This window comes from Protomyctophum bolini (assembly GCF_963924005.1).
Source record: "Protomyctophum bolini genome assembly, chromosome: 7".
NCBI classification, from domain to species: domain Eukaryota; kingdom Metazoa; phylum Chordata; class Actinopteri; order Myctophiformes; family Myctophidae; genus Protomyctophum; species Protomyctophum bolini.
Genome location: NC_137868.1, coordinates 1,502,170 through 1,527,472, shown reverse-complemented (window position 1 = coordinate 1,527,472; position 25,303 = coordinate 1,502,170). Strand labels below are relative to the sequence as shown.

The 25,303-nt window shown below is 48.3% G+C and overlaps 1 protein-coding gene across 4 annotated transcripts in view; it reads left to right on the top strand.

Annotated features, from left to right (window-relative positions):
• Positions 1-19,634, top strand: part of ankrd28b (ankyrin repeat domain 28b) — a 65,522-nt gene extending 45,888 nt beyond the window's left edge. For all 4 annotated transcript variants that reach the window (XM_080768980.1, XM_080768983.1, XM_080768981.1 and 1 more), the window contains 9 exons: positions 686-803; positions 2,138-2,357; positions 2,966-3,056; positions 6,207-6,290; positions 7,355-7,500; positions 7,620-7,702; positions 12,374-12,456; positions 15,832-15,923; positions 18,663-19,634. In XM_080768980.1, coding sequence (XP_080625106.1) covers positions 686-803; positions 2,138-2,357; positions 2,966-3,056; positions 6,207-6,290; positions 7,355-7,500; positions 7,620-7,702; positions 12,374-12,456; positions 15,832-15,923; positions 18,663-18,955 — 1,210 coding nt within the window. In that variant the 3' untranslated portion in view covers positions 18,956-19,634. The remainder of the gene's footprint in view (positions 1-685; positions 804-2,137; positions 2,358-2,965; positions 3,057-6,206; positions 6,291-7,354; positions 7,501-7,619; positions 7,703-12,373; positions 12,457-15,831; positions 15,924-18,662) is intronic.
• The last annotated feature ends 5,669 nt before the right edge of the window (positions 19,635-25,303 follow it).

Sequence of the window (25,303 nt, the reverse complement as noted above, 5' to 3'; positions counted from 1 at the left end):
TCCCCGTGTCCCCTAGGGTAGGTACCCTCACATGTTCTCCCCGTGTCCCCTAGGGTAGGTACCCTCACATGTTCTCCCCGTGTCCCCTAGGGTAGGTACCCTCACATGTTCTCCCCGTGTCCCCTAGGGTAGGTACCCTCACATGTTCTCCCCGTGTCCCCTAGGGTAGATACCCTCACAAAAACATGCAATAATCCTGGTCTCTAAACTGCCTCCCCCTGGCCAGCCGGGGCGCCTGATGGAGGGGAAAGGAACTGGTTGGAATAACGTGTTCCTTCCACGCGCTACGACGTCCAACCAGGGAAACTCCCCCCTGTCAGGTGTAAAGGAGCGTGTGCACCCTACCCCAGACGACCTTACAGGCGTATGCAAATGATCAACATATCTAACTTAGATAGCATTTTATATAGACATAGCAGCACTATATAGTATGTGTGTATAGTTCCATTATAGAGATATTCCACTGATGTATTACCATGTTTTTGGGTTATTGCTTACTGTAAATCTCTCTGGATTAAGAGTGTCTTAATGAATGCCTACATTGTGTGTGTGTGTGTGTGTGTGTGTGTGTGTGTGTGTGTCTCTGTGTGTGTGTGTGTGTGTGTGTGTGTGTGTGTGTGTGTGTGTGTGTGTGTGTGTGTGTGTGTGTGTGTGTGTGTGTGTGTGTGTGTGTGTGTGTGTGCAGAACCCCTCTCATGCTGGCCGTGCTCAGTGGACACACAGACTGTGTGTATTCTCTGCTCAACAAGGGAGCCAACGTGGAGGCCAAAGACCGATGGGGGAGGAGCGCCCTGCACCGAGGGGTGAGGAGGGGGGGGGTGGGGGGAGCGCCCTGCACCGAGGGGTGAGGAGGGGGGGGGGGAGACCAGAAAGCAGGCTACCCGCCCCTCTAGACCAGAAGGCACGCTGGCTGGGCCAGGCTACCCTACCCGCCCCTCTAGACCAGAAAGCACGCTGTCTGGGCCAGGCTACCCTACCCGCCCCTCTAGACCAGAAAGCATGCTGGCTGGGCCAGGCTACCCGCCCCTCTAGACCAGAACCCACGCTGGCTGGGCCAGGCTACCCTACCCGCCCCTCTAGACCAGAAAGCATGCTGGCTGGGCCAGGCTACCCGCCCCTCTAGACCAGAAAGCATGCTGGCTGGGCCAGGCTACCCTACCCGCCCCTCTAGACCAGAAAGCACGCTGTCTGGGCCAGGCTACCCTACCCGCCCCTCTAGACCAGAAAGCACGCTGGCTGGGCCAGGCTACCCTACCCGCCCCTCTAGACCAGAAAGCATGCTGGCTGGGCCAGGCTACCCACCCCTCTAGACCAGAACCCACGCTGGCTGGGCCAGGCTACCCTACCCGCCCCTGTAGACCAGAAAGCACGCTGGCTGGGCCAGGCTACCCGCCCCTCTAGACCAGAAAGCATGCTGGCTGGGCCAGGCTACCCGCCCCTCTAGACCAGAACCCACGCTGGCTGGGCCAGGCTACCCGCCCCTCTAGACCAGAAAGCATGCTGGCTGGGCCAGGCTACCCACCCCTCTAGACCAGAACCCACGCTGGCTGGGCCAGGCTACCCTACCCGCCCCTGTAGACCAGAAAGCATGCTGGCTGGGCCAGGCTACCTGCCCCTCTAGACCAAAGCTTGTAGATCTGCTATTTTTCTACTCTAGGCTTGCAGAAATACTAAACATTTGTAACAATGGCATTCGTATAATTGGCGTCCTAAAGTGTGTGTGTGTGTGTGTGTGTGACTCTGTGTGTGTGTGTGTGTGTGTGTGTGTGTGTGTGTGTGTGTGTGTGTGTGTGCGACTGTGTGTGTGTGTGACTGTGTGTGTGTGCGTGCGTGCAACTGTGTGTGTGTGTGTGTGTGTGCGTGCGACTGTGTGACTGTGTGTGTGTGTGTGTGTGTGCGTGCGACTGTGTGACTGTGTGTGTGTGCGTGTGTGTGTGTGTGTGTGCGTGCGACTGTGACTGTGTGTGTGTGCGTGTGTGTGTGTGTGCGTGCGTGCGACTGTGACTGTGTGTGTGTGCGTGTGTGTGTGTGCGTGCGACTGTGTGTGTGTGTGTGCGTGACTGTGTGTGTGTGCGTGCGTGCGACTGTGTGTGTGTGTGACTGCGTGCGACTGTGTGTGTGTGTGTGTGCGCCCCAGTCGGTGACGGGTCACGAGGAGTGCGTGGACGCCCTGCTGCAGCACAGCGCCAGCCTGGCGGGCCGTGACGCGGGGGGGCGGACCCCGCTCCACCTGGCGGCGGCGTGCGGTCACATCGGCGTGCTGGGCGGCCTGCTGCACGCCGCCACGGCCGGGGACGCTCTGCCCGCGCTCACCGACAACCACGGATACACAGCGCTGCACTGGGCCTGTTACAACGGTACGCACACACACACACACGCACACACAGACACACACACACACACACACACCGCTACACTGGGCCTGTTACAACGGTACACACACACACACACACCGCTACACTGGGCCTGTTACAACGGTACACACACACACACACACCGCTACACTGGGCCTGTTACAACGGTACACACACACAAACGGAATGCACTTCACATTTTTAACTTAACTTATTTAAATGGCAGAGTTATTTAAAGGTATATTCAGTGATTTCACTTAATTCAAATATCACTTATTTGTTTTTGTTTTGTTGTGATAATCCTCTCTACTATAGAGTGTGCACTGACCATATAAGGAGTTCCTCCCTGTCCCCGGTTAACCCCTGGGGGTCAAAAAACCTTAGGTTTGGCTCTCTATCCTGATTGGATGAAAAGGCCTTGCCACCTAGCCAAAAAACGAAACCTAAGGTTTTTTGAGTGAAATCACTGAATATACCTTTAAACATTTTTAAACTATGAATTCTCAACCAAAGCTGGCCTTTCAAAGGGGCAGCACGCCATGTCCTCCGGCCAATCGGCACCATGCTCTCTGTCCTCCGGGCCAATCACCATCCTCCTTTCTGTCCTCCAGGTCATGACACGTGTGTGGAGGTCCTGCTGGAACAGGAAGTCTTCCACAAGAGCAACGAGGGGAACTCCTTCAGCCCCCTCCACTGTGCTGTGTAACTATACTACTATACTATACTGCCCCCTACAGGCCCCTCCACTGTGCTGTGTAACTATAATACTATACTATACTGCCCCCTACAGGCCCCTCCACTGTGCTGTGTAACTATAATACTATACTATACTGCCCCCTACAGGCCCCTCCACTGTGCTGTGTAACTATACTACTATACTATACTGCCCCCTACAGGCCCCTCCACTGTGCTGTGTAACTATAATACTATACTATACTGCCCCCTACAGGCCCCTCCACTGTGCTGTGTAACTATTATACTACTATACTATACTGCCCCCTACAGGCCCCTCCACTGTGCTGTGTAACTATAATACTATACTATACTGCCCCCTACAGGCCCCTCCACTGTGCTGTGTAACTATAATACTATACTATACTGCCCCCTACAGGCCCCTCCACTGTGCTGTGTAACTATAATACTATACTATACTGCCCCCTACAGGCCCCTCCACTGTGCTGTGTAACTATTATACTACTATACTATACTGCCCCCTACAGGCCCCTCCACTGTGCTGTGTAACTATTATACTATACTATACTGCCCCCTACAGGCCCCTCCACTGTGCTGTGTAACTATAATACTATACTATACTGCCCCCTACAGGCCCCTCCACTGTGCTGTGTAACTATAATACTATACTATACTGCCCCCTACAGGCCCCTCCACTGTGCTGTGTAACTATAATACTATACTATACTGCCCCCTACAGGCCCCTCCACTGTGCTGTGTAACTATTATACTACTATACTATACTGCCCCCTACAGGCCCCTCCACTGTGCTGTGTAACTATAATACTATACTATACTGCCCCCTACAGGCCCCTCCACTGTGCTGTGTAACTATAATACTATACTATACTGTAAGATAGTTTTAGCGCACCGTTATAGTTTCATTACTGTCTATCGCTCGGCAGGTAAAAGTCATCGTCTGTCTGTCTGTGTTCCGTCTGTAGAATCCACGACAACGAAGCTAAATGTAATGTCTGTGTTTCTGTCGTAGAATCCACGACAACGAAGCTAAATGTAATGTCTGTGTTTCTGTCGTAGAATCCACGACAACGAAGCTAAATGTAATGTCTGTGTTTCTGTCTGTAGAATCCACGACAACGAAGCTAAATGTAATGTCTGTGTTTCTGTCTGTAGAATCCACGACAACGAAGCTAAATGTAATGTCTGTGTTTCTGTCTGTAGAATCCACGACAACGAAGCTAAATGTAATGTCTGTGTTTCTGTCTGTAGAATCCACGACAACGAAGCTAAATGTAATGTCTGTGTTCCGTCTGTAGAATCCACGACAACGAAGCTAAATGTAATGTCTGTGTTTCTGTCTGTAGAATCCACGACAACGAAGCTAAATTTAATGTCTGTGTTCCGTCTGTAGAATCCACGACAACGAAGCTAAATGTAACGTCTGTGTTCCGTCTGTAGAATCCACGACAACGAAGCTAAATGTAACGTCTGTGTTTCTGTCTGTAGAATCCACGACAACGAAGCTAAATGTAACGTCTGTGTTCCGTCTGTAGAATCCACGACAACGAAGCTAAATGTAACGTCTGTGTTTCTGTCTGTAGAATCCACGACAACGAAGCTAAATGTAATGTCTGTGTTTCTGTCTGTAGAATCCACGACAACGAAGCTAAATGTAATGTCTGTGTTCCGTCTGTAGAATCCACGACAACGAAGCTAAATGTAATGTCTGTGTTCCGTCTGTAGAATCCACGACAACGAAGCTAAATGTAATGTCTGTGTTCCGTCTGTAGAATCCACGACAACGAAGCTAAATGTAATGTCTGTGTTCCGTCTGTAGAATCCACGACAACGAAGCTAAATGTAATGTCTGTGTTTCTGTCGTAGAATCCACGACAACGAAGCTAAATGTAATGTCTGTGTTCTGTCTGTAGAATCCACGACAACGAAGCTAAATGTAATGTCTGTGTTTCTGTCTGTAGAATCCACGACAACGAAGCTAAATGTAATGTCTGTGTTCCGTCTGTAGAATCCACGACAACGAAGCTAAATGTAATGTCTGTGTTTCTGTCGTAGAATCCACGACAACGAAGCTAAATGTAATGTCTGTGTTTCTGTCTGTAGAATCCACGACAACGAAGCTAAATGTAATGTCTGTGTTCTGTCTGTAGAATCCACGACAACGAAGATAAATGTAATGTCTGTGTTCCGTCTGTAGAATCCACGACAACGAAGATAAATGTAATGTCTGTGTTCCGTCTGTAGAATCCACGACAACGAAGCTAAATGTAATGTCTGTGTTCCGTCTGTAGAATCCACGACAACGAAGCTAAATGTAATGTCTGTGTTCCGTCTGTAGAATCCACGACAACGAAGATAAATGTAATGTCTGTGTTCCGTCTGTAGAATCCACGACAACGAAGATAAATGTAATGTCTGTGTTCCGTCTGTAGAATCCACGACAACGAAGCTAAATGTAATGTCTGTGTTCCGTCTGTAGAATCCACGACAACGAAGATAAATGTAATGTCTGTGTTCCGTCTGTAGAATCCACGACAACGAAGCTAAATGTAATGTCTGTGTTCCGTCTGTAGAATCCACGACAACGAAGATAAATGTAATGTCTGTGTTCCGTCTGTAGAATCCACGACAACGAAGCTAAATGTAATGTCTGTGTTCCGTCTGTAGAATCCACGACAACGAAGATAAATGTAATGTCTGTGTTCCGTCTGTAGAATCCACGACAACGAAGCTAAATGTAATGTCTGTGTTCCGTCTGTAGAATCCACGACAACGAAGCTAAATGTAATGTCTGTGTTCCGTCTGTAGAATCCACGACAACGAAGCTAAATGCAATGTCTGTGTTTCTGTCTGTAGAATCCACGACAACGAAGCTAAATGTAACGTCTGTGTTCCGTCTGTAGAATCCACGACAACGAAGCTAAATGTAATGTCTGTGTTTCTGTCTGTGGAATCCACGACAACGAAGCTAAATGTAATGTCTGTGTTTCTGTCTGTAGAATCCACGACAACGAAGCTAAATGCAATGTCTGTGTTCCGTCTGTAGAATCCACGACAACGAAGCTAAATGTAACGTCTGTGTTCCGTCTGTAGAATCCACGACAACGAAGCTAAATGTAATGTCTGTGTTTCTGTCTGTAGAATCCACGACAACGAAGGTGCTGCAGAGATGCTGATAGACACACTGGGCCCGACTATCGTCAACACCACAGATAGTAAACACAGGTTAGTGACATTAACTCACTATCGTCAACACCACAGATAGTAAACACAGGTTAGTAACATTAACTCACTATCGTCAACACCACAGATAGTAAACACAGGTGACATTAACTCACTGCGTTTTGAGCTTGTAGATTGGCTATTTTCGCTACGACAGTAATATGTGACGTGGCCCCTCTGGAGTGAGTGTGGAACTATAGTGGCCCTCTGGAGTGAGTGTGGAACTATAGTGGCCCTCTGGAGTGAGTGTGGAACTATAGTGGCCCTCTGGAGTGAGTGTGGAACTATAGTGGTCCTCTGGAGTGAGTGTGGAACTATAGTGGCCCTCTGGAGTGAGTGTGGAACTACAGTGGCCCTCTGGAATGAGTGTGGAACTATAGTGGCCCTCTGGAGTGAGTGTGGAACTATAGTGGCCCTCTGGAGTGAGTGGAACTATAGTGGCCCTCTGGAGTGAGTGTGGAACTATAGTGGCCCTCTGGAGTGAGTGTGGAACTATAGTGGCCCTCTGGAGTGAATGTGGAACTATAGTGGCCCTCTGGAGTGAGTGTGGAACTATAGTGGCCCTCTGGAGTGAGTGTGGAACTATAGTGGCCCTCTGGAGTGAGTGTGGAATTATAGTGGCCCTCTGGAGTGAGTGTGGAACTATAGTGGCCCTCTGGAGTGAGTGTGGAACTATAGTGGCCCTCTGGAGTGAGTGTGGAACTATAGTGGCCCTCTGGAGTGAGTGTGGAACTATAGAGGCCCTCTGGAGTGAGTGTGGAACTATAGTGGCCCTCTGGAGTGAGTGTGGAACTATAGTGGCCCTCTGGAGTGAGTGTGGAACTATAGTGGCCCTCTGGAGTGAGTGTGGAACTATAGAGGCCCTCTGGAGTGAGTGTGGAACTATAGTGGCCCTCTGGAGTGAGTGTGGAACTATAGTGGCCCTCTGGAGTGAGTGTGGAACTATAGTGGCCCTCTGGAGTGAGTGTGGAACTATAGTGGCCCTCTGGAGTGAGTGTGGAACTATAGAGGCCCTGCTCTCCATGGTCTTCGGTGTCTGATCCCTCCCTGGTCTCTCTCCCTCCCAGGACTCCGCTGCACGCCGCAGCCTTCACGGACCACGTGGAGTGCCTCCAGCTGCTGCTCAGTCACAACGCTCAGGTCAACAGCGTGGACGCCTCGGGGAAAAGCCCCCTGATGATGGCCGCGCAGAACGGGCAGACCAACGCCGTGGGTAAGAGACCCTCCCGAGACCCTCTCTGGCGGGTGGCAGATTGATACTGCAAAATCAACAACGGCAACCTGCTTTATTCACATATTCACTGTCTGTCTGTCTGTCTGTCTGTGTCTCAGAGTTGTTGGTCAGCAGTGCAAAAGCAGATCTCACACTTCAGGATGCAGCCAAGAACACTGCCCTTCACCTGGCCTGCAGTAAGGTAGGATGCCTCATGGTGGCGCTGTTTTCCTCTGTCTGGCCTGCAGTAAGGTAGGATGCCTGATGGTGGTGCTGTTTTCCTCTGTCTGGCCTGCAGTAAGGTAGGGTGTCTGATGATTCAGGACAGGGTTGAGAAGCATTTTTTTAATTGTAACTTGATTGAAACTCATAATTAAAGATCGGGAGTGAGTCTGTAGTTCTGACTGTGATGGGAAGTTCATTCCATAGTTTAGATTGGGAGTGAGTCTGTAGTTCTGACTGTGATGGGAAGTTCATTCCATAGTTTAGATTGGGAGTGAGTCTGTAGTTCTGACTGCAATGGGAAGTTCATTCCATAGTTTAGATTGGGAGTGAGTCTGTAGTTCTGACTGCAATGGGAAGTTCATTCCATAGTTTAGATTGGGAGTGAGTGAGTCTGTAGTTCTGACTGTGATGGGAAGTTCATTCCATAGTTTAGATTGGGAGTAGGGATGTCAGGGGTTAACCGACTAACCGGTTAGCCGACCGTTAAGAAACATCCGGATATTATTATCAGCTTTAACGGTTAATTTGCATAATAATAAATGCGTGTTCTGATCTTAAATCCCTTTATTTTAGATAGTTTTTAGTAATAGTACAACATAAACATTACAGAGACTGTAGTTGTCACTGTACAATACTTTAAAACAGTTGTCATGTTGCACACATGCCTAAAATTGTTCTTATTTGCGCCGCCCAGTTTATCACACTCCAGGCTGCATGAACAGCGCTCTGGCTCTGTTTTCTGCCCCCTCAATGTCCCTCAATGTCCCCGTTCTCTGTTGTATTTCAATGGCTAGTTGGCTACAAGCCTACAACGGTAGCGTTGCGGTAGTCAACAGACATGCAAAAGTGTAGCTTTTCGGCGAAAATCGCCGTTTTTATCCCAAATATAGGACCTGTGTGATTCATGCAAATCCGTTAAAAAAAATTTGGGGGGGGTGAGGGGGTCTGTGGGTGGGGGTGGAGCCCGAGCTCGCTGCCCGGAGAATTATCTGACGGACTACTCTCGTGAGTCACTAATGATTCTGAGCGATATTTCTGCTTGCATCTGGGCGGCATGATGTGCGCCGCCGCTGGTCGCTCCGCGGAAAAAAAACCTGTTTGTGTGGACTCGGCAGGAATTTTGACACACTGTCTGTGACTCGCCAGTCGATCCATTAGTTTAGCTGCTACAGTTAGCATTAGCAACGTTAGCACTTTGCGTTATACTGTCTGTGGTGTGGACACGCCGGCGTCAGTTTCTCTCGCTGTGTGTGTGTGTGTGTGTGTGTGTCTGTCTGTGTGCTCGTGTGTGTGCATGCATGCGTATGAGTAAATAAATAAAGCACGCGTGTGTGTGTGTGTGCGTGTGTGTGTGTGCGTGCGTGCGTGCGTGCGTGTGAGTAAATAAATAAAACGCTTGATACATACAACTGGTAGTCCTACATCCCCCCCCCCCGCCAGGGCTTATACTAAATGGATATATTAAAAACGAAAACATGCAGCTCAACTGTTGAATAAGGAGAGGATGTTACTCTACATGTCTTAAATTGACTAAGGCTAAAATAATGAAGTAAACTGACCCTGTTGACTAAACCATCCCAAAACATTTTATTTGTATTATAATTCATTATTTTGCCAGTGAATATAATTTTCTATTTTACATGATGTGAAGAGTGTAACTGTAAGGGATTTTGAGATGGGAGTGTGAGTGCTGGACCAGTTTCTTTCTTTAAATCACACCTGTGTGAAGTGACCCTTATCATCATACATCATCCATTCATTGTCATTTTTGTGACAATGAATGTGTAGGATTGTGTAGGACAAAAATAGCCGATATATGACAATTCATTCATTGTCAATGGCATTTAGGACACAAATCTACTGAATATAGGAGGGGCTATAGTGCTCCTCGAGGGGCTAGTGCTCCTGTTGGAGTAAATTAATTGTTCTATGACTATCAGGACATGAATGTTAACATCTTGCTCAATACTGACTAGATTTGTACTGATTTAGTAAATAATCATCTGTCATTTTTGAGTATTGCAGCCACTCAACCACACTATAGACAGCTACAGTATGTGTGTGTGGCTGTGTCCCTGTGTCTGTCCCTGGCTGGGTCCCTGTGTCCCTGGCGGTGTCCCTGTGTCACTGGGTCTGTTCCTGGCTGTGTGCCTGTGTCACTGGGTCTGTCCCTGGCTGTGTCACTGTGTCATTGGGTCTGTCCCTGGCTGTCCCTGTGTCACTAGGTCTGTCCCTGGCTGTCCCTGTGTCACTAGTTCTGTCCCTGGCTGTCCCTGTGTCACTAGGTCTGTCCCTGGCTGTCCCTGTGTCACTGGGTCTGTCCCTGGCTGTGTCCCTGTGTCACTGGGTCTGTCCCTGGCTGTGTCCCTGTGTCACTGGGTCTGTCCCTGGCTGTCCCTGTGTCACTGGGTCTGTCCCTGGCTGTCCCTGTGTCACTGGGTCTGTCCCTGGCTGTGTCCCTGTGTCACTGGGTCTGTCCCTGGCTGTCCCTGTGTCACTGGGTCTGTCCCTGGCTGTCCCTGTGTCACTAGGTCTGTCCCTGGCTGTGTCCCTGGCTGTCCCTGTGTCACTGGGTCTGTCCCTGGCTGTCCCTGTGTCACTGGGTCTGTCCCTGGCTGTGTCCCTGTGTCACTGGGTCTGTCCCTGGCTGTCCCTGGCTGTGTCCCTGGCTGTGTCCCTGTGTCACTGGGTCTGTCCCTGGCTGTCCCTGTGTCACTGGGTCTGTCCCTGGCTGTCCCTGTGTCACTGGGTCTGTCCCTGGATGTGTCCCTGGCTGTGTCCCTGTGTCACTGGGTCTGTCCCTGGCTGTCACTGGGTCTGTCCCTGGCTGTGTCCCTGGGTCCCTGGCTGTGTCCGAGCACAAAACATAGCGTTATAGCATTTGTTCACCACCAAGTGTCACTGTTGCACATCCTAACACACAGACACACAGGCCGGGAGGAGGGCTAGTACAGTACAGTGTAGTATATACTGTCCCCCATGACACTCCCCCCCCCCCCCCAAAGTGGGTTTCGTTTAGTACCGATAAACGCTTAAAAGATTTGCGCCGCGGCTTTGCCCGCGGCACAACGTTGGCCCCGCACACTGTCACCTTTTTCACCTTGGGCCTGTTTGCATGCCTGAGTCAAAATGTAAGCGAGTGACAGGCTGACAGTGAGACGAGATTAACACATCGACCGTATCAATGCAGAGACCTACATTATTAAATCCATTATTGGCCATTTGGCCTGTAGGGAGAACGTTTACAGCCGCTGTCGCTTCCTCCTCAACCTCCTCCTCCTATCCGTCTCCTCGAGTCCCCACACTGGCACGGCTTAGTTACGGCTATCAAGTTAGCCATGTGCTATCGATGTTTGAGGGTTTTCTCGTCAGCGAAAAGTCAACAAACAGAACACGGTGACATGCATGCTGATCTTCCTTAATAATAAAAAAAGGCTCAGCCCATGATGCGTCCAGTGGCTTTATAGGTATAGGTTGCTCAGATCTGGACTGAATTTATTTATGTTTTGGACTAGAACCGGCGGACCTCTGTACTGTAGACGCGCAGATGCGATGCTTTGTTTATTGATGATTAAGCCTACAACAATTTATTTATATTGTTAAATGTTGCTTTTTAGTTTGTCTTTTAAAAAGGAGCATAAATAAATGTATACCATTCGTCTACCAACTTTAATTATGTAGCCTATACATGCATATTACATTTGGGGTAGCCTATTAAAAAAAAGAAAAAAAATCAACCACTATCCGTTAATGACCCGGTTAATCCTGTCGGCTAACCGGCTGGGAAACTATCCGTTACTGACATCCCTAGTCCCTAGACATCCCTAGTCTGAAGTTCTGACTGTGATGGGAAGTTCATTCCATAGTTTAGATTGGGAGTGAGTCTGTAGTTCTGACTGCAATGGGAAGTTCATTCCATAGTTTAGATTGGGAGTGAGTCTGTAGTTCTGACTGCAATGGGAAGTTCATTCCATAGTTTAGATTGGGAGTGAGTCTGTAGTTCTGATTGTGATGGGAAGTTAATTCCATAGTTTTGGAGCCGGAAGGGAGAAGAGTTTGGGACGTGTGGAGCGTTGTTGTCCCGGCGTTTTTAGTGAGGGTACTTCCAGCTTCCCTGCGTCGGCTGATCTGAGCGCGCGGGAGGGTTTGTACTAGGGTTCGATCAGACTTGCAAGATATGGGGGAGCCGTATCTTTTTGGTTGCTTTGAAGTCCAGCATCAGAGTTTTGTACTGGCCAATGGTGGTAGCGGAGAAGGGGGAGGGGCAGCGACCGGGAGCCAATGGAGGGAGCGGAGAAGGGGGAGGGGCAGCGACCGGGAGCCAATGGAGGGAGCGGAGAAGGGGGGAGAGACGTGTGAGAATTGTGGCTGGTTGAAGACCACAGGCCAGGGGGGCGACATTGCAGTCGCTGTACCGCACTGTTGTGACGAAAAGAGAGCTGAGCCAGAAGGCAAAGCAGTTGGAGGAATCACTCTATCGCCCCAGGGAGGAAGTCACTAATGTTGCCCTGGAGGAGAGGGGGAGTCTGGAGCTCTCTGGTGGAGCTGTTGCCCCCCGCGACCCGACTACGGATAAGCGGTTGAAGATGGATGGATGGATACTCTAGTATGTGCTGAAGTGTTTTGTGTGTTTTTTTTCTGCTCACAGGGACATGAAACCAGTGCCTTGTTGATCTTAGAGAAGATCACAGACAGGAACCTCATCAACGCTACGAACGCAGCTTTACAGACGTATGTATGCTAACGCAGCCTCACATACCTAGTATACAGCCTTACAGACCTAGTATACATCCTCACAGACCTAGTATACATCCTCACAGACCTAGTATACATCCTTACAGACCTAGTATACATCCTTACAGACCTAGTATACATCCTCACAGACCTAGTATACATCCTTACAGACCTAGTATACATCCTCACAGACCTAGTATACATCCTCACAGACCTAGTATACATCCTTACAGACCTATACATCCTCACAGACCTAGTATACATCCTTACAGACCTAGTATACATCCTTACAGACCTATACATCCTCACAGACCTAGTATACATCCTTACAGACCTAGTATACATCCTCACAGACCTAGTATACATCCTCACAGACCTAGTATACATCCTTACAGACCTAGTATACATCCTTACAGACCTAGTATACATCCTTATTACAGACCTAGTATACATCCTCACAGACCTAGTATACATCCTTACAGACCTAGTATACATCCTTATTACAGACCTAGTATACATCCTTACAGACCTAGTATACATCCTTATTACAGACCTAGTATACATCCTCACAGACCTAGTATACATCCTTATTACAGACCTAGTATACATCCTTACAGACCTAGTATACATCCTCACAGACCTAGTATACATCCTCACAGACCTAGTATACATCCTTATTACAGACCTAGTATACATCCTCACAGACCTAGTATACATCCTTATTACAGACCTAGTATACATCCTCACAGACCTAGTATACATCCTTATTACAGACCTAGTATACATCCTCACAGACCTAGTATACATCCTCACAGACCTAGTATACATCCTCACAGACCTAGTATACATCCTTACAGACCTAGTATACATCCTCACAGACCTAGTATACATCCTTACAGACCTAGTATACATCCTTACAGACCTAGTATACATCCTCACAGACCTAGTATACATCCTTACAGACCTAGTATACATCCTTACAGACCTAGTATACATCCTCACAGACCTAGTATACATCCTTACAGACCTAGTATACATCCTTACAGACCTAGTATACATCCTTACAGACCTAGTATACATCCTCACAGACCTAGTATACATCCTCACAGACCTAGTATACATCCTTACAGACCTAGTATACATCCTCCAGACCTAGTATACATCCTCCAGACCTAGTATACATCCTCACAGACCTAGTATACCTATACAGACCTAGTATGTCATGCTGTGTTCCATCTCCTCCAGACCCCTCCATGTCGCTGATGTAGAGCGCCGCAGTCCCTCCCCCTTTCAGAAAAACGAGTGGCCCAGGAAATGAAACCCCCAATGCATTCTCCCATCGGTACTTCTAATATAATTTATTTAAAGACGGTTACGCCGCGGACAAAGCCAACTCGGATCGTGACAAATCATGACCACGAACACAATGTTTTGGGGCCGATCAAATAATTTATAAGACGAAAAACAAAACAAATAGTGTTGTGTCTCCTGACTTTCTTTTCTTCTTTCTAATGATTTGATCGGCCCCAAAACATTAGTGTTCATTGTCATGATTTGTCACCATCCGAGTTGGCTTTGTCCCCGGCGTAACCGTCTTTAAATAAGTTAAATAAAGAAGTGCCGATGGGAGAATGCATTGAATTTTCATTTCCTGGGCCACTCGTTTTTCTGAAAGGGGGAGGGACTGCGGCGCTCTATAAACCATGCTGTGTTCTCTCTCTCTCTCCTCCAGGCTGATATAAACCATGCTCTCTCTCTCTCTCTCTCTCTCTCCTCCTGGTTGATATAAACCATGCTCTCTCTCTCTCTCTCTCTCTCTCTCTCTCCTCCAGGCTGATATAAACCATGCTCTCTCTCTCTCTCTCTCTCTCTCTCTCTCTCTCTCTCTCTCTCTCCTCCAGGCTGATATAAACCATTCTCTCTCTCTCTCTCTCTCTCTCTCTCTCTCTCTCTCTCTCTCTCTCTCTCTCTCTCTTTCTCCTCCAGGCTGATATAAACCATGCTCTCTCTCTCTCTCTCTCTCTCTCTCTCCTCCAGGCTGATATAAACCATGCTCTCTCTCTCTCTCTCTCTCTCTCCTCCAGGCTGATATAAACCATGCTCTCTCTCTCTCTCTCTCTCTCTCCTCCAGGCTGATATAAACCATGCTCTCTCTCTCTCCTCCAGGCTGATATAAACCATGCTCTCTCTCTCTCTCTCTCTCCTCCAGGCTGATATAAACCATGCTCTCTCTCTCTCTCTCTCTCCTCCAGGCTGATATAAACCATGCTCTCTCTCTCTCTCCTCCAGGCTGATATAAACCATGCTCTCTCTCTCTCTCTCTCTCTCTCTCTCTCTCTCTCTCCTCCAGGCTGATATAAACCATGCTCTCTCTCTCTCTCCTCCAGGCTGATATAAACCATGCTCTCTCTCTCTCTCTCTCTCTCTCTCTCCTCCAGGCTGATATAAACCATGCTCTCTCTCTCTCTCTCTCTCTCCTCCAGGCTGATATAAACCATGCTCTCTCTCTCTCTCTCTCTCCTCCAGGCTGATATAAACCATGCTCTCTCTCTCTCTCTCTCTCCTCCAGGCTGATATAAACCATGCTCTCTCTCTCTCTCTCTCTCTCTCTCTCTCCTCCAGGCTGATATAAACCATGCTCTCTCTCTCTCTCTCTCTCTCTCTCTCTCTCTCTCCTCCAGGCTGATATAAACCATGCTCTCTCTCTCTCTCTCTCTCCTCCAGGCTGATATAAACCATGCTCTCTCTCTCTCTCTCTCTCCTCCAGGCTGATATAAACCATGCTCTCTCTCTCTCTCTCTCTCCTCCAGGCTGATATAAACCATGCTCTCTCTCTCTCTCTCTCTCTCTCTCTCTCTCCTCCAGGCTGATATAAACCATGCTCTCTCTCTCTCTCTCTCTCCTCCAGGCTGATATAAACCATGCTCTCTCTCTCTCTCTCTCTCTCTCTCTCTCTCCTCCAGGCTGATATAAACCATGCTCTCTCTCTCTCTCTCTCTCCTCCAGGCTGATATAAACCATGCTCTCTCTCTCTCTCTCTCTCTCCTCCAGGCTGATATAAACCATGCTCTCTCTCTCTCTCTCTCTCTCTCTCTCTCCTCCAGGCTGATATAAACCATGCTCTCTCTCTCTCTCTCTCTCTCTCTCTCTCCTCCAGGCTGATATAAACCATGCTCTCTCTCTCTCTCCTCCAGGCTGATATAAACCATGCTCTCTCTCTCTCTCTCTCTCTCTCTCTCCTCCAGGCTGATATAAACCATGCTCTCTCTCTCTCTCTCTCTCCTCCAGGCTGATATAAACCATGCTCTCTCTCTCTCTCTCTCTCCTCCAGGCTGATATAAACCATGCTCTCTCTCTCGCTCTCTCCTCCAGGCCCCTCCATGTCGCAGCCAGAAACGGTCTCACGGTGGTGGTCCAGGAGCTGCTGGCCAAGGGAGCCAGTGTTCTGGCTGTGGACGAGAACGGTGAGCTTTCACCACACCGTTAAACACAACCGTTCCCCGGGATTCCTTCAAAATAAGAGCTCTGGGGGTTGCCGGAAAGATATGTGCGCTTTTACTCTGAACCGGAGAAATATCCAAAAAGCGTTCATATTTTGAACTAGAGGCGGATGGGAAGCGGAAATGAAGCGCGTAGTTAATATCCATCAGATCAAAACCCTGGTTTAGGAGAGACCAGGCATTCTTTTACTTGTGTATATAAAGCTCTCAATGGTCTCGCACCTTCCTACCTACATGACTGCCTGCCTGAATATGTCCCAAACCGCCCCCTAAGGTCTTCCACTGCTGGCCTGCTCGCTTTGCCTAAAAAAATGGCAACTAAAAAATACAGGGGAAGCAGCTTTTTGATTCTACGGGCCGTCGGCATGGAACAAGCTCCCACTGTACCTTCGACAGGCAGCCTCTGTAGACATTTTTAAAGCACAGCTCAAGACCCACTTCTACAACATTGCTTTTAATTGATCTTTTATTTTTTTTGTTATTCATGTCCTCACCGTATTGCATTACTGCTTGTTTTTTTTAATGTCGTTGCCTTGCTTTTCTTTTTTATTCTCCATTGTTCTGTAAAGAACTTTGAGCTGCATTTCATGTCATGAAAGGTGCTATACAAATAAAGTTGTATTATTATTATTTAGTATATCCATCATAGTTCCAATGTGTGGAACTATAGCCCATAGCACCATGCTTTGTCTCAATGGGATAGTTCCAATGTGTGGAACTATAGCCCATAGCACCATGCTTTGTCTCAATGGGATAGTTCCAATGTGTGGAACTATAGCCCATAGGCACCCCGCTTTGTCTCAATGGGATAGTTCCAATGTGTGGAACTATAGCCCATAGGCACCCTGCTTTGTCTCAATGGGATAGTTCCAATGTGTGGAACTATAGCCCATAGCACCCCGCTTTGTCTCAATGGGATAGTTCCAATGTGTGGAACTATAGCCTATAGCACCCCGCTTTGTCTCAATGGGATAGTTCCAATGTGTGGAACTATAGCCTATAGCACCCCGCTTTGTCTCAATGGGATAGTTCCAATGTGTGGAACTATAGCCCATAGCACCCCGCTTTGTCTCAATGGGATAGTTCCAATGTGTGGAACTATAGCCTATAGCACCCCGCTTTGTCTCAATGGGATAGTTCCAATGTGTGGAACTATAGCCTATAGGCACCCCGCTTTGTCTCAATGGGATAGTTCCAATGTTTGGAACTATAACCTCGCTTTGTCTCAATGGGATAGTTCCAACGTGTGGAACTATAGCCCACAGCTGTTGCGCAGCCTAACACACACACATGTCTGTACAGTATATATGATGATTTCACGTGTATCAGTACAGTACAGTACAGTAGAGCAGGGGTGGGCAATTATTTTTCCCAAGGGGCCAAATGAGAAACTATATTTTGGAGGGCCGGGCCAAAAGGCTGAACTTAATTATGCATAATATACATTTTATTTCTATTATAAAAAGCAGTAAATGGTATGTTTTGACAAGCTGGTAAGAGTATAGGCACTGAAAAGGCGATGTAATTTATGTAAAAAAAAATGTATTTATTCAAGCGAAATCTCCCAAGCAATGGTAAACAAATTATGCTTGAAGACGTTTCCTTTCCCAGTTGAAGACTATGTTTTTTGTTTAACCCATTCTGAACGGGAAATCATTTTGGTGTTGGCATCATGTCGTGCTTTAGCTATTGAAAAATATCAGATCTACAAGCTCATAGCGCGCCACCGAGTGGCGCGCTACGAGCTTGTAGGTCTGCTATTTTTGAAAAATCGAAGAACGACTGACTTTTTTTTTAAATCTGATCTCAGGTCAGAATGGGTTGATCAGACCAGTGTGTGTCCAGTGGAAACCTCGTAGGAATCTGATCTCAGGTCAGAATGGGTTGATCAGACCAGTGTGTGTCCAGTGGAAACCTCGTAGGAATCTGATCTCAGGTCAGAATGGGTTAAGTTAAAAGTCTACTAGAATTTAACTTTAACAACTTTAGAGCAGAGTTCTGAGGCATCGCTACCACTTTCACAAATCACAACCCAATCAGCGTTCTGAACTTAAAGGAGAATTCCATACTGAAAGGCTTTCTTACCTTTCTTTGTAGTCGTTACGTCCCCAACCAAAGAGGTCCAGGTGTTATTTGGTGCAAAAGCTCCTCATTGGCTATTTCCCCTACCATAAGCCCTCAATTAATTGCATTGAATTGAATGGGAATTGAATGGGGCTATGGGGTGTTGTGCTAATTCGCTTATTTCCATCGCTCAAAATTATATATTTTTTGTATATATCCTCTCTTCATAATGTAAATAATATCCCAAGCGGCACACTTTACTACTTATTTCGATGGAAATAAGCGAACTAGCACAACACCCCATAGCCCCATTCAATTCAATGCAATTAATTTAGGGCTTATGGTAGGGGAAACGGCCAATAAGGAGCTTTTGCACAAAACAACACCTGGACCTCTTTGATGGGGACGTAACAACTACAGAGAAAGGTAAGAAAGCCTTTTAGTCTGGAATTCTCCTTTAAGAAGCTAGCCACATTGTGGCACGACGCAGCGTGGTTAAACGTGTGGTTTTGTCGCCCCCTACAGGCTACACCCCTGCGGGGCGCAGCGTGGTTAAACGTGTGGTTTTGTCGCCCCCTACAGGCTACACCCCTGCGGGGCGCAGCGTGGTTAAACGTGTGGTTTTGTCGCCCCCTACAGGCTACACCCCTGCGCTGGCCTGCGCGCCCAACAAGGACGTGGCCGACTGCCTGGCGCTCATCCTCGCCACCATGATGCCCGTGGCGGCGTCGCCCCCCCCCCTGCCCCCCCCCCGCCGCGGCCCCTCCCCCCTCCTCCTCCTCCGTCAACCACTACAAGAGCAGCGGCGTGCTGCCCGGCCCGCTAGGCCGCGCCCCCCACCACCACACCTCCTACTGCAGCTTCAACAACATAGGCCACGCCCCCCACCACGCCCCCTCCTCCTCCTACTCCTACAAGGAGGAGGAGCTTAATGACTCCGACTCAGAGACCTACTGACCCCCCCTCCCCTCCCTCCCCCACACGCACACACACACCTCCACACGCACACACTCACACACTCACACACTCACACATCCACACGCACACACACACACACTCACACACTCACACACACACCTCCACACTCACACACACACACTCACACACTCACACACACACCTCCACACTCACACACACACACTCACACACACACACACACACACACACACACACACACACACACACACAAACACACACACACACACACACCTCGCACGCACAGTGTCTTAAAACCACCGCCGCCAGCTTGGAAGGGGGCGGGGTAGGAGACGAGCCCCAACGAAACAGAGCCTTAAAGACCCCCCCCCCCCCCCAAAACAACGTGAGACATACAGTAAGAACGTACAGTAAGGACGTACAGTAGGAGAGTTGAGGAGCATCACCATGTTGTCCTTCTTCCAGCAGCTACTAAAGGCCAATTCATATAGTCTGGATTTTCGGTGGTGAGGCGACCACACCGCTCCGGTGGTGAGCTGACCACCGCTCCGGTGGTGAGGTGACCACCACCGCTCCGGTGGTGAAGGTGACCGCTCCGGTGGTGAGGTGACCACACCGCTCCGGTGTTGAGGTGACCACCGCTCCGGTGGTGAGGTGACCACCGCTCCGGTGGTGAGGTGACCACCGCTCCGGTGGTGAGGTGACCACCGCTCCGGTGGTGAGGCGACCACCGCTCCGGTGGTCAGCTCACCACCGCTCCGGTGGTGAGCTGACCACCGGAGCGGTGGTCAGCTCACCACCGCTCCGGTGGTGAGCTGACCACCGCTCCGGTGGTGAGCTGACCACCGCTCTGGTGGTGAGGTGACCACCGCTCCGGTGGTGAGGTGACCACCGCTCCGGTGGTGAGGTGACCACACCGCTCCGGTGGTGAGGTGACCACACCGCTCCGGTGGTGAGGTGACCACCGCTCCGGTGGTGAGGTGACCACCGCTCCGGTGGTGAAGGTGACCACCGCTCCGGTGGTGAGCTGACCACCGGAGCTGAAATAACGTTGAGCGGTGGTGAGTAAAAACAGAGAGAAGGGCTGGAGCAGTGGCGGTGGTTTGCTCTTCACCGCGGCTCGGTGACGTCATGTTGTAGTTCGGTGGTCACCTCAGTGACGTCATGTTGTAGTTCGGTGGTCACCTCACCACCAGAAACCCAGACTATGTATGAGCCTTCAGACCGCTCAGTGCTGCATCCTCTCTAGCCAGTCCACAGCACCTCCGGTCTGGACCAGACCTCCTCTGGTCTGGACCAGACCTCCTCTGGTCTGGACCAGACCTCCTCTGGTCTGGACCAGACAACCTCTGGCTCAACCAGTGGTTCTCAAACCTTTTTCACTTCAAGGACCCCCAAATTGACACTTAATACCCCCCCTCCGTAATTAGTCTACGGACCCCCCATCTAACGGACCCCCCATCTAACGGACCCCCCATCTAACGGACCCCCCATCTAACGGACCCCCCATCTAATGGCCTTTTTTATATATATCTGGGACCACGATTTATATTATATTGCAAAACCAAAGTTAATGTAAACTCTGAGGAGTGGTTCTGCATGGGGACCCCCTGGAACTGCCTCAAGGGCCCCTGGGGACCCCTCTTTGAGAACCACTGGGATAGAGGGGGGGGGGGGGGTCCCTTTCTTTCTGTCTTGCTTTCTTTTTACAGCAATAGGTGGGGCGGGGGGGGGGGGGCACTTCAGTCAGGGAGGGGGGGTCGGGGGCGGGGTTGCACTTCAGTCAGGGGGGGGGAGGGGCACTTCAGTCAGGGGGGGTTGGGGAGGGGGGGGGGGGGTGGCACTTCAGTCAGAGCGCAAAGCAGAGACGGGGACCAAAAAAAAAAACGAAGGAGGCCGAGACGTTTTCAGAGCGTTTTTAAAAAACCATAGAAGTGGATTTTTGAATTTAGCTATATTTAAATGAATGGAGGTGTAATTGATTGTTTGTTAATTGGTTTCTTTTATTTTTTTGTCGTGTGCCGAGTTGGAGCGTTTACGTGTCTCGTAAATGAACGGGTTGCGTTTCCGATGTCTGTCAGTAGAGGGCGTGCAAAGTGAGTTTAACCCGTTCAGACGTCGAAATTTAAAAAAAAATGTCTTCTACATCCTGACAGCTCTCTGAAATAACCTCATGTTTCTATATCAGTGGTTCTCAATAATTCATGTCAAGGACCCCAAAAACTATATGTAATTGTCTGTCGACCCCCGATCTGAAAATATGATTTGAGTTAAAAACGTTCCCTCTGAAATAATATATAATCAAAGATTTGCGCCACATTTTCGGGTGCAGTACTTAGTTTAGACAGTACTTAGTTTAGACTAGTGACTTGGTTAGACCAGTCATTAGTCCTATAACTACAACCTATCTCAAACCCTCACCCTAAACCTAACCTCCCACGGGGCAGCACACTTAAACTTAACCTTAGCCCATGTCTAACCAATGACTAGTCTAAACTAAGTATGCACCCACACATGTTCACGATATTTAAAAAAAAAAAATAGCAGACCTACTAGCTCGTAGCGCGGCACTCGGTGCTGCGCTACGAGCTTGTAGATCTGTTATTGTTCAACAGCTAAATTATTATAATAATGTCTAAAACACGAAAAGGGATTCCTGCCCAAAATGGGTGAACGTTGTTTAATGCACTCAGAACCTTTCTGTTTGGACGTAGGGGGTGTGTGTGTGTGTGTGTGTGTGTGTGTGTGTGTGTGTGTGTGTGTGTGTGTGTGTGTGTGTGTGTGTGTGTGTGTGTGTGTGTGTGTGTGTGTGTGTGTGTGTGTGTGTGTGTGTGTGTGTGTGTGTGTGTGTGTGTGTGTGTGTGTGTGTGTGATATGAGCTTACCACAATCACAGTAATCCTTAATCATATTCCATCATATTCAAACAAAATCACTGCATTTTATTAGATATTATATTGATATTATAGCTATTTTCTCCAGCTCCCTGTGGTGCGTGAACCCCCCACCACTATTGTGTGGGGTGGGTCTATGATGGACCCCCCACGCACAATAGTGGTGGTCCCCAGGTTGCTCTTATAGTCAGGATGGTGGTCCCTGGGTCAATAGTGGTGGTCCCCAGGTTGCTCTTATAGTCAGGATGGTGGTCCCCAGGTTGCTCTTATAGTCAGGATGGGGGTCCCCGGGTTGCTCTTATAGTCAGGATGGTGGTCCCTGGGTCAATAGTGGGGTCCCCGGGTTGCTCTTATAGTCAGGATGGGGGTCCCCGGGTTGCTCTTATAGTCAGGATGGTGGTCCCCAGGTTGCTCTTAGTCAGGATGGTGGTCCCTGGGTCAATAGTGGTGGTCCCCAGGTTGCTCTTATAGTCAGGATGGTGGTCCCTGGGTCAGAATCAGTTGAAAACCCCTGGTGTACACATTGGGTGGTCGTTGAAATTGAGAAAGTTTGACGAGCTACAAACACAGGAATTACTTCCTCCTCCAAGGTTCGGTCGCTTGGGGACAACCCCGGCTGTGATTGGTCAGCGTGCGCGCTGGAATTTGGGCAGGAATCCCTTTTGGTGTTTTAGACATTATTATTATTATTATTATTATAATTATAATGTAGCTATTGAAAAATAGCAGATCTACAAGCTCATAGCGCGGCACCGATTTAAAAAATAAAATAGAAGACCTACAGTATATGCTCGTAGCGGCACTCGGAGCTTGTTAGATCTGCTATTTTTAAATATTATCTAAAGTATAACATGATGCTTAAAAACACCAAAAGGGTTTCCCGCCCAGAATGGGTTTTAAGTTAAAGTCTGATAGGCTAATAATAATCGCACACCACCGTCAGAAAACGCACTTCAGCCCCGGCGGCGTGCTTCGTTGTTACGGCGGGTGTCGCTCCGCCAGAACATGGCCGCCGCGTTATGGGAAAATCATTTATTTTTTTATGATCCGGAATTGTAATAATTATGCTCATGATGATAACGTCTCTAACCGCCTCGTCCTTTTACGTGCGGGGGGGGGGGGGGGGGGGGGGGTGAACATTTTCTCAAATCACAGTAATTGCTGAACCTGAAATGATTTTAAGATAAAGATTTTTTTATTAAATCCCGATCAACGTAACGGAAACTATATCCTTTTTTGGAGGTTTTTAGGCTTTCATGAACAATAATATGCCTAAAAATAGTTTCCGGTTCTATTTTCTGTCATTTTGGTGCCTTGGGTTTGTTACTGAGGAGAGACAGAGACAGAGGACAGAGACAGAGACAGAGACAGAGACAGAGGCTGGAATCCTGTTAGAAGAATAGCAAGATCTACAAGCTCTCAACGCGTTGCAGCACGACGCGTTGAGAGAGCTTGTAGATCAGCTATCTTCCAGCACGCTCTAGCTAGTGGGGTTGCAGGCGTAACGACATGTTCAACGCTAAACAAAATACTGTGTTCCAACTTCCAAGTGCAGGAGACTTCGGGGCTCTCCTGAACGCTGCCTTCCTTCCTTCTGGCACGGAATGGAAAGGAAAGGAGTGGCATTTTGCATTTCTTGTAGTAAACGCTGCATTCATCCGTGGTCTGGAGAGGACAGTTCCTTTTATACAGACGGGTGAAAGGGGCAGGGGCCTGAAGCCCCCTTTGATGTCCGTGTGTGCACGTCCCTCGTGCACACATAGACAAGTACAGTCGGTCGTACTGCGAGGTTCTCTAGTAAAGCACTGAAGTGGAGGCCTCGTGTTTCACTGAAATGGAAGCCTCGAGTTTCACTGAAATGGAAGCCTCGTGTTTCACTGAAATGGAAGCCTCGTGTTTCACTGAAATGGAAGCCTCGTGTTTCACTGAAATGGAAGCCTCGTGTTTCACTGAAGTGGAAGCCTCGTGTTTCACTGAAATGGAAGCCTCGTGTTTCACTGAAATGGAAGCCTCGTGTTTCACTGAAATGGAAGCCTCGTGTTTCACTGAAATGGAAGCCTCGTGTTTCACTGAAATGGAAGCCCTCGTGTTTCACTAAAGTGGAAGTGAGGAGGCCTCGAGTTTCACTGAAATGGAAGCCTCGAGTTTCACTGAAATGGAGGCCTCGTGTTTCACTAAAGTGGAAGTGAGGAGGCCTCGAGTTTCACTGAAATGGAAGCCTCGAGTTTCACTGAAATGGAAGCCCTCGTGTTTCACTGAAATGGAAGCCTCGTGTTTCACTGAAATGGAAGCCCTCGTGTTTCACTGAAATGGAAGCCTCGAGTTTCACTGAAATGGAAGCCCTCGTGTTTCACTGAAATGGAAGCCCTCGTGTTTCACTGAAATGGAAGCCTCGTGTTTCACTGAAATGGAAGCCCTCGAGTTTCACTGAAATGGAAGCCTCGTGTTTCACTGAAATGGAAGCCTCGTGTTTCACTGAAGTGGAAGCCTCGTGTTTCACTGAAATGGAGGCCTCGTGTTTCACTGAAATGGAAGTGAGGAGGCCTTGAGTTTCACTGAAATGGAAGCCTCGTGTTTCACTGAAATGGAAGCCTCATGTTTCACTGAAATGGAAGCCTCGTGTTTCACTGAAGTGGAAGCCTCGTGTTTCACTGAAATGGAGGCCTCGTGTTTCACTGAAATGGAAGTGAGGAGGCCTTGAGTTTCACTGAAATGGAAGCCTCGTGTTTCACTGAAATGGAAGCCTCATGTTTCACTGAAGTGGAAGCCTCGTGTTTCACTGAAGTGGAAGCCTCATGTTTCACTGAAATGGAAGCCTCGTGTTTCACTGAAATGGAGGCCTCGTGTTTCACTGAAATGGAAGCCTCATGTTTCACTGAAATGGAAGCCTCGTGTTTCACTGAAATGGAGGCCTCGTGTTTCACTGAAATGGAAGCGAGGACTCGGAGGCTTCCGGACATGAGAAACATTGGAAGACCAGAGTTGGGCAGCTTTTGATTTCCTTACGTTTGAAACATGTTCTCTTTCCTTTACTTACAGGGATAGTTGAGAATTATTTCAACTGAAGCTGTAATGAAATACTTCCCATTAATATAGTGGTTGTTATAACTGTATTATAATTGATTGCCCGATGAGAGTCCAGTGGTGGGAGTTCTGCTTTGGTTTTGGTGAAATATGAAGTCGTTCCCGGTCGTTTTCTGGGGGGTCACGCATTAAAAGTAAATTAATACAAACGTCATTTGTTATGGTTGAGCCGTTTCTAAAATATTAGCGCAATTTTCGTTCACACGGAACTGTTTATTTTGTGTCCATATCGATATCACTATCGCCCAATTAATACAGTTGCAGCCATTATATCAATGGCGACTATTTCATAGCGGCTTAAACGTTGAAAAAATTGTGAACCATCCCTTTTAGTTTTCTCATTTTATTCCATATAGGATGACATGGT